Here is a 9517-nt window from a genome sequence, read left to right as displayed (position 1 = left end):
CTAGCAGAGGGCCGGCTGCATCCCACAGACCCCTAGCAGAGGGCCTGGCTGCATCCCACAGACCACTAGCACATGAGGAGCATGACAGAGAGGGCCGGCAGCATCCCACAGACCCCCAGCAGAGGGCTGGCTGCATCCCACAGACCCCTAGCAGAGGGCCGACTGCATCCCACAGACCCCTAGCAGAGGGCCGGCTGCATTCCACAGGCCACTAGCAGAAACCTGTATTTTAAAGACACCATAGATAGGGCTCCAAGGCGGGGAGGAAGATGTGGTTAGAAACCAAAGACGTGGCAGAAGCTTCCAGGAGTGGTCCAGCCACAGTGGGAGGCAGCACCTTATGTGACTGTTCAGGTAAGCAGTGAGGGGGGTGCTGGGCCACGTACTGCAGCTCTGCTTCAAATCTGACAAGGTGACCATTAAGCCGAAGCCGCCAGCCTGGATGGTTTTGAAACTTCGCAGCCTCTCCAGATGGCAAAAGACGCCCACATTTGGAAATGACTCCTACAAGTGTGACACAGAAAAAGGCTGAGTGTGTGACTAAATAGCGTTTTGCTGGAACCTCAGAATGATCGAACGTCAGAACGTGAGTTTGCAGCCACAGACAAGGTATTTTCAAGAAGGCAAGGGTTTTTCTGCAAGGGTTCTGACCTTCTCGGCCAACCCAGAGGTCTCTAGAAAGCTGAAGCCCACTGTCCCTGTGGCCTCTCAGTGGGAGCCCAGGAAACAGAAAGAGGATCTCAGAAATGTGTGTGGGTGCGGCTTTTGTCTAACTGAATATTAGAGTAAAATACATTCTCTATGGAAACACTTTCTTAAGAATTATTCCCAGGTTCTGGAAATCATTATTGAAAAAAGTTAAAAGTCATAAACGTAATAAGAACTAAAGAAGCACTCAGTGACAGCCACGGTGCATCTAGTTGAAACTCAACAAGGGAACCACTGGCCCGCAGGAGCCAAGAGGAGGCGATGAACTTGGACAAGACAGGTAGGACGTGCGTGACTGGGGGCAGCTTTCAGGAAAAATCACACAACACAGCAAACAGGACCCTGCGGGAGAGGCGTTCTCGGGGGACAGGACTCTGTAAGAGCAGGAAGTCCAAAAGACTCCTCCTCCTTAATTACTTGTGGGGGGGGGGGACAACCTCTCCACCGCAGCCCTCAGAGTTTGGATACAAGCCAGGTGATGAAGTAGACAGTACTAAGAAAATGCTTTCGTCTAAGAGGAAATTCAGAGCAAAGGAGGAACATGATCCAGATTAATACCTATTGATACAGGTCAAATTACATGTATACAGAGATACACATATACGTACAAATATTTCCTTTATGTTATCATAAAATATCAATTTAAGGAACAAACTGAAAGTTTGCATATTTACTCTTTGTCTAATTTGAAGTTTTTGGAAGTCTCTTTCTTCTATACAAGAGTAGAACAATTTTTAAAGAAGAAAAGGATTTTTTCCTCTAGGGGAGAAACAGTCCTTGTGACTCAGTCCCCATTTATAACTGGGAAAGCTGTGCACCCCCACCACTGGCAGGAACGTGAATTTGGTACAGTTTCTTCAAGAGCTTACTAATCTCACTCATGTGTATACCTTTGACTTGATCTGTACAGAAACAAAGTTTGTAAAATAAGACCTCTATACCCCCTAATGTTCTGAAATAAAAATCAAAAAAGAAAATGGGACAAGTGGTCTACTGACAAAAAGCAGAAGAGCGCGGCCCGGCACATGCTTTTCTCTGTGCCCCCTGAGAGGACACAGCCTCCTGTGTGATGGCCATGGGCCCGCTCTGACTCAGTGTCGGGATGGACACGTTAAAGCTGCATCCCCCACCTGTAACAAGCACCGAGTGGGCGAGTGTTGTCAGCACTGCGGTCAAGCAGCTTTAGCCTCGATGCCCTTGGCCATATATTTCGGCAACAACTTCCTTCCACAGGGTGTAACTGACACTGTATATCTTGCACTACGCCTTTTTAAAATTAAAAATGCTTTTCAAATAACCAAAATGTTTAAAATTAAAAAGACTGTAAGGAGAGATAAGATATTCTTATATATCAAACTTTCCTCTTTATGTCTTCATCAAACTAGTGCCTTTATTTTCTTCACAACTACTATTTATTATCTTCAATAAAAACTATTTTAAATATAAACTTTATTATTTTCAATAGTTTTTAAAAACTATATAATTTAAAAAAACATTTTAAATATAAAGTACTTATTATTTTAAATAAAAAAATGAAACTCAAAGACCTAGCTTTTCTTTTAATTTTATTAAATTTTCTATCTTACCAGAACCATACTGATTGCCCACATATTTCATAGAAGTGACAAATACTTCAACCTCTGATAGCTTCATAATTAATATTTTCTTTGAAGATGATAATGATGATTGTTTTTCTCTGATAACTATGTCAGAGGTTACATTAAAATAATTTGTTAATAAAATGATGATTTGAAATCATGTTACCAACTCCCATTATCACTCATATATTCAAGCCTAAAAATTCAAACTCATTGACTTTGGAAGGTGAGAATTTTTAGGTTTTTAGAGGGACATCTAGAACTTTCCACAGGATCTGGTTCTGTAACATATAGTCCTACATATACATACTCTGTGCATATTTATATGCAGATGGATGCTAACTTTTATTGAATATGGGTTTATGTGAGTTTGAATTACTAGATTTTCTCATAGCTGTCCTGTAATGTAAACTACACAAATATCCTTAGAAATATGTTCCTCCTAACCATTTCAAGGAAATATTTCTATATTTTCCACATCCCTATGAAAACATGCATTGTTCCCAAGTTCATTTCTGTTTGTAGAAAATGCTTTACATATAAATTACATATTGATAAAAAAAAAAGTTGACTCATGAAGAAAGAGAGGACCTCGGCTGTCCCCACGCAGGTACCTCACCTCTGCAGATGGGCCGGTGGTCACTCCAAGCAGCGAGCGTCTCTGTTACTCTCTGACAGGTGATGCTCTTGGATCCCTGGAGCACATAATTGTCTTCACAGGAGAACTGAACGTTTGCACCAACCCTAAGCAGTTACAAAATGAGAAAACAACCCAAATTATTCACAGAAGGTGTTCTGAAAAGGAAATAAAATAAACCAAGTAGCTGCTGCTATGATGTTACATGGCACAAACAATGTAAAACCTTGAGCAAGCCGTTCGATGCTATTTATAGAGGCAACCTTAGGGTTTAGGAAATGTTATAAAATCAAAGCCCTGGGTTCGGATTTCTGTCCTGCCACCTTCTTGCTAAACAAATATGGGGACCTTAACTTGTCACCTCTAAAGTAGGGAAAATAGTGACGGTGACCTCAGTGCTGTGAGTTACATAACAAAATGGGAAAGAGTTTTCCACCCCCAAAGAAAACAAAGTTGAATGTCATTTTATGTGCATAAATATAAGAATAAGAACAGAAAAAAATCCGAGTTAAGAAAATGTCTCAGTAAAGAATCTATGTTACTATCACAAACATTAATTATATTTAAAAGGAAGCCAGTGATATTATATTTTAGAAATATTTCTTATGGGAAAAGAATCATGGGTTTTAGAAAAAGCTACCCATCCAGGCTGGAGTTAGATGAAAAACTGCTTTGGTTCCAGAGCTGCATCTGCAAACATGAAGCGTTAAGGTTGTGAAGGTTTAAAGGTTGTCAGAGGCAGGTGATGGGGCAGGTGCGGACAGAGGTGTCAGGGGCACACAGCACGTGTGAGCACACCAGCTCCTTCCAAGCCTGCAGCTGACATTGACTGGAGTGTTGGATTATTTTACTATCTGACAAGATTATTGTTACATGAGGAAATTCTACTTGTGCTTTTAGTCTGAATAACCAAAAGGTTGATGCTGAGGCTATCAGAGTGAGAGACTTTGAAGAAATAGATGCACAGTCATCTACATGGATGGATAAAGTTAATCTTACAGAAAAGACACCAGAAAATAAACAGATGCTCTCCTTTCTTTAAAAAAATTCTTAGCTACAATACTGAAGTCAATATTCTTGGAATAATGTGACGCCATCTCCCTCATCTCTGTAACTCTCTCTCTGCAGCTTGTCATACACGTCTATAAAAATCATCAAAGCTGAGTCAAACCAATTTGGAAAATTCTAGGTTAAACAAAATTAAACAACTTTTCTTTCTAAAGGGACTGCTCAACTTAATAAAATTTAACCTGCAGAAATTTATTTTGCCTGTTTTAGGAAATGCAAAATACTTAGAATTTTCCATACTTATTTATCTTTTTACACCAAGAATCCAGGACAAGTAGAGTTCTATGGAGCCAATTTTGAAAAACACTGTATCATAAGCACATAATATATGCTATTTTTAAAGATGACATGTATAAAATCCAAAATTCAGACATAATTCTCACAGCCATCATCAAGTTATTTTGCATAATTCTCATAGCCAGTTTCAAGTTTTTAATATGTCACAAGTTATGTGAGACAGCTATAATTTATAAACATATTCCTCCATAATTTCTGCTCTTTGATCTTTGTTTAAATCTCTGAGCCACACTGAATAAATGAATAAATAAATGTCGGAATTTTGTTGTAAAAATAATCATTATATTCTTGTATTCTGTACTGCAGGTCCCAATCTCTAGTCTTATTTACTTAAATTTCAGTGTTCATAATTTTCATCACTCTTTTGATATGTTTTTATTGAGAAGCTGCTGTGGGTTACATTCTATTCTAGGCAGCAGAGAGGAAGAAGTGGATTAGACAGACCAAGCCCCAATCTCAGGGAGACAACATGATAGCTAAGAAGAAAAGAACCCAGACAATCAGATCAGATAGAAAGAAAGTGAGAGGAGGTCATCAGTGCCTACGAGAGAAATAAACAGAATTGTATGATTGATAATGGGGTCGGGAGACTTGCAATTTGAGAGTAGGTCAACAATTTTATGATTCTCTTCACCGAGGCACTAACATCTAGAATAATATGCCAGGACTTGCAAAACAGAAAGAAAGGACAGTGAAATTGTTGCCCCCACTTAGCACTGGCTGTACTTCAACTACAGCGGCCCGTCACTCGTGAGTTGTGGCCCACACTCTACTCCAACAGAGCTTCTTTTTCATACACTTCCTCCAGCAGTCAACCAATATTCCGTTAGGTATTCCTAGTGAGCTGTATTCTGTTTTGATAAACCTCAAAAGCACAGTCAACAAAAACCAAAAAATAAAAAGGGAACTAAGATAGCATCAAACTAAAAATGTCATGCACCTTAGAAGCAGCCATCAACAGAGTGAAGAGGTGACCTAAGAATGGGCGAACACATCTGCAAATGACACATCTGAGAAGAGGTTAGTGTCTAAACGTACAAGGAACTCAAACAGCTAAAAGAAAAAAAGTGACCCCTGTAAGAAATGGGCCAAGGACCTGATACCCAATTCTGAACAGAAAACATAAAATGACCAACGGGTATTATGGAAAGGGGCTCAACAACACCAGTCATCAGGGAAGTACAACTGAACCCATGATGCATCAGAACCCCACACCTGTGCAGACAGCTGATATCCAAAGACAAATGACAGCAAGTGTCACTGAGGACGCAGAGACACAGGCAGCCCTGTGCACTGTGGGCAGAAATGCAAATTAGTGCAGCCTTGATGAAAAACGGTACGGTGGCTCCTCAACAAATTAAAAAGAGAACTACTCCAGGACCCTGCGATTCCACTTCTGATTGCAGATCTGAAGGAAAGGGAGTCAGAATGACACAGGGATAAGTAGCCTCCCGTGGCCATTGCAGCATTAGTCATGATAGCCAACATAGGCGATCAACCTACGTGTCCACCCGTGGGTGAGGGAATGGAGAGAACGTGGCTAGATACACACTGGAACACTATTCAGCCTCACAGACAAGGGAGACACTGTCCCCTGCAGCAACATGGTTGAATCTGGAGGATGTTACACTAAGTGAAATACAGCAAGCGCAGAAAGTCAAATGAATGATCTGATTATATATAGGATCCAACATCTCTGTGACCCAGAGGAGCAACGTGTAGAAGGACAGTTACCAGGCGACAGAGGGAAGAGAAGGGGGACGGGGAGATGTCGGTCAAAGCTCACAGACTTCAGGCAAAAGGAGCAAGTTCAGGAGACGAATGGTACCATGTGGAGGTCATAATTCATACACTTACTGTTACATGTTGCACAAAATTAATCTTGGGTGTATGTGCCAACAGCTATATTAATTAGCTTGATTTGCCCATTCCACAATGTAGCCACACTTTAAAATATCATGTACACCGTAAATATATAATATTTTTATACACATTTAAAAAAGCAACTTAGTAACATCACTGCTCTATGACTAATAGATCTCATTTCGGGAAATATGTGTTTACTATCCAAAATATCAGAAAATTATGGCCAGCGATAGTCTCTGGAAGGCAAGAAAGCATCTAACACAAGGACCACGCTGGATGAAATTGCGTCAGATATACTCGAAAGAACAGACGTTACAATATAAAGTGTGAATCTAACAATATGTAGCGATATAGAAGAAAGCAAGCATGATTTGGAATTAAATCAGATACCAGTGATCTCTATTTCTATGTCTAAATCTATAACTCAGGAAAAATAGGCACAAAATACTTTCTGAGTGGTAATATCACGATAAGTAATTTTTTGTTTCTATATTCTAGTAACTGTATTCCTTCTGGTTTTATTACTTGATAATTTAATTTAAAAAAGAACTTTTGAGATGTTAATATTAGACTGTCTCTGAATTCTCCCTCATTGTGCAGGTGCACATACATCCCAGGGCACCTACCCCTCCCTGGCCTTATGCCTCAGCCTTCTATACAAAACCACTGAAAAAGTCTACTCTTCCTAATGTTTTATGGTCATCATCTGGCATCACTCTCTAGTCCAGAAATCGCTGCCTGGGTTCTGTGGACATTCATCTCCAGCACATTTAGAGTACACGATACAACTCATTCCATAATTACTGTCATAAAGCCTTTTCGCAAATGATCGGAAATAGCCAACGATAAAATATTGAAGCTTCTCTAATTTCAAAGCATTAAAATTATTAACAGAGGCATCCTTGTCCTTTGATGGCAAGCTGGCAGGCAGAGCCACTGTGGGGAAGCTCTTTCCCATCAGCAGAGATGGGTCGTCTCCGCTCCGTAATGAATCAAGATGAGGCTGAAACTAAATATGCCCCAAATTCTAATTCACTAATTCAATCTTTTGCTCTGGCTTTATCTAGCACATGAATCAGTTCCATTTAAAAGCCGTGCATGCTTTCAACTTCAAATACGTAATAAACTAAGTTTGCACTGATTTATGATTACTATATTGGAAGTAATATAGATATGAGATATAATATTAGATCATCTAATTTGGTTCTCTGAAAAGTACTTGGAGGAAAATTCCAGAAAACAATAGTTTTTAATGCTCATCTATTGTCAAGTAAATTTACAGCACCTTAAATTAATTACGTAGTGAAACTGAGACAAATGGTAGCAGCTGGTGAGTTTAAGAAATAACAGAGAACTGATTCTGTATAAGATCAAGATATACTGTGTGTTGATAATAAATACCCAAATGGCAAAATTCAGTTTATACAGTGAAAGCATCATAATGTATTTTTAAAAATAGAATACAGTAGGAAAAAATACATTTTTATTTCTTTACTGCTTAGCACTTCTGAAAAGCTTATGACTCAACTTTTGATTTCAAAGGACATTTCATTTACCACTTGCTAATTCACTGTGCCTGCCACAGTGTGAGAAGGCTGAGTGAATAGACTGTTTCTAAATACGGTTGACCTAGAGAGCACTTTGTGGATTTATTTAACATTGGTACCATAACTATTTTTGGAAAAAAATCTAAAGTGACTCAAAGCTTAGAGCCCAAAATGGAATAAGGGTTCACTTAGCTGTGATGTCTAAATGTCCACTGCTTAGCGGAGATTTCACTCGTCCACCTGACTGCCCCAACAGAGGGGTCCTACGTCTCTTCTCAACCCACATTGGCTGACGCAAAAAGAGATAAATTTATTGATAGATACAGAAAGATAGATACGTGCTCCTGTGTAAAAGAACCAAGTTTGGAAAGATACTATTTTCAGGCTCCGAAGGTGAGCACTTAAGCATTTTGCATCTCCAGCAAAAAGAAGAAATACATTAGATTATATTATTTTTAGTTTCAAGCAGCAGAAAACACAAACACTCAAGGAAAACTTTTCTTCAGCACAAAGTTCAGGCCGAGATATGCCATATTTGTCCTCCTAAAAGGGAGGTAGATGACACAGGGCGGTAGTGTCGTCACTCAGAGATTTAGAGGTGGTGCTTACATTAAACTATTTTTCTGAGGGGACCACATTGTATGCTGCCAGATGAAAAGTGAAGTGTTGAAGAGCGTGTGTGCCCCTTTGTGTGTGGCATGTGTGGCATGTGTGGCATGTGTGGTGTGCGGTGTGTGTGGCATGTGTGCCCCTTTGTGTGGGGCATGTGTGGTGTGTGTGGCGTGTGGGGTATGTCCCTTTGTGTGCGGCGTGTGTGGCGTGTGTGGTGTGTGGCGTGTGTGGCATGTGTGCCCCTTTGTGTGTGGCGTGTGTGGTGTGTGTGAGGTGTGTGTGGCGTGTGTGGCATGTGTGTGCCCCTTTGTGTGTGGCATGTGTGGCATGTGTGGCGTGTGTGCCCCTGCGTGTATGGCGTGTGTGGCGTGTGTGCCCCTTTGTGTGTGGCATGTGTGGCGTGTGTGCCCCTGCGTGTATGGTGTGTGTGGCGTGTGTGCCCCTGTGTGTATGGTGTGTGTGGCGTGTGTGCCCCTTTGTGTGTGGCATGTGTGGCGTGTGTGGCGTGTGTGGCATGTGTGGCATGTGTGCCCCTGTGTGTATGGCGTGTGTGGTGTGTGTGCCCCTTTGTGTGTGGCATGTGTGGCGTGTGTGCCCTTTTGTGTGTGGCATGTGTGTACCTGCAAGCACTCGCAGCTCTTCTTCCCTCCTTGTGCTTTACTTATACCCCGAGGGCCTTTGGCCTCACACAGCACAAGTTACTACTACTTAGTTTCTAAATTCACGGGGGTCCTCTGGGGTAAATCACACGACACGTCTAAGGGTTGTGCACCTGTCCACATTTGTCATTCTCCACTCTAAGAAATCAAAACAAAACAAAGCAGAGAGAACTCTCAGCAGGAGCCCTGGGGAAGAGCAGGATCAGAACCCAGGTGGCCAGAGGCTGTGCAGACATAATTCCTGCTCTTCCCTGGACCAAGAAACAAGTCCTTGGACCAAGAAACAAGTTGGGTTAGGGGACAAGGAAGAAATACCTCCCAGCCCTGTGTTCGAAAGCCAGAGGCAGTGCAGGGCCCATTCTCACTTCCCAGCCCTGTGTTCGAAAGCCAGAGGCAGTGCAGGGCCCATTCTCACTTCCCAGCCCTGTGTCCAGAGGCAGTGCAGGGCCCATTCTCACTTCCCAGCCCTGTGTCCAGAGGCAGTGCAGGGCCCATTCTCACTTCCCAGCCTGTGTCCAGAGGCAG

General features: G+C 41.5%; 1 protein-coding gene across 1 annotated transcript in view; it reads right to left on the bottom strand.

The window, feature by feature from the left end:
- CSMD1 (CUB and Sushi multiple domains 1) overlaps positions 1 to 9517 on the bottom strand; it is a 1810668-nt gene that overhangs the window by 542922 nt on the left and 1258229 nt on the right. The window contains exon 9 of the mRNA XM_023517585.1: positions 2926 to 3050. Coding sequence (XP_023373353.1) covers positions 2926 to 3050 — 125 coding nt within the window. The remainder of the gene's footprint in view (positions 1 to 2925; positions 3051 to 9517) is intronic.

This window comes from Otolemur garnettii, unplaced genomic scaffold (assembly GCF_000181295.1).
Source record: "Otolemur garnettii isolate 467f Iridium unplaced genomic scaffold, OtoGar3 scaffold00114, whole genome shotgun sequence".
NCBI classification, from domain to species: domain Eukaryota; kingdom Metazoa; phylum Chordata; class Mammalia; order Primates; family Galagidae; genus Otolemur; species Otolemur garnettii.
The sequence above is the reverse complement of the archived record's forward strand: the minus strand, read 5'-3'. Positions and strand labels throughout refer to the sequence as shown.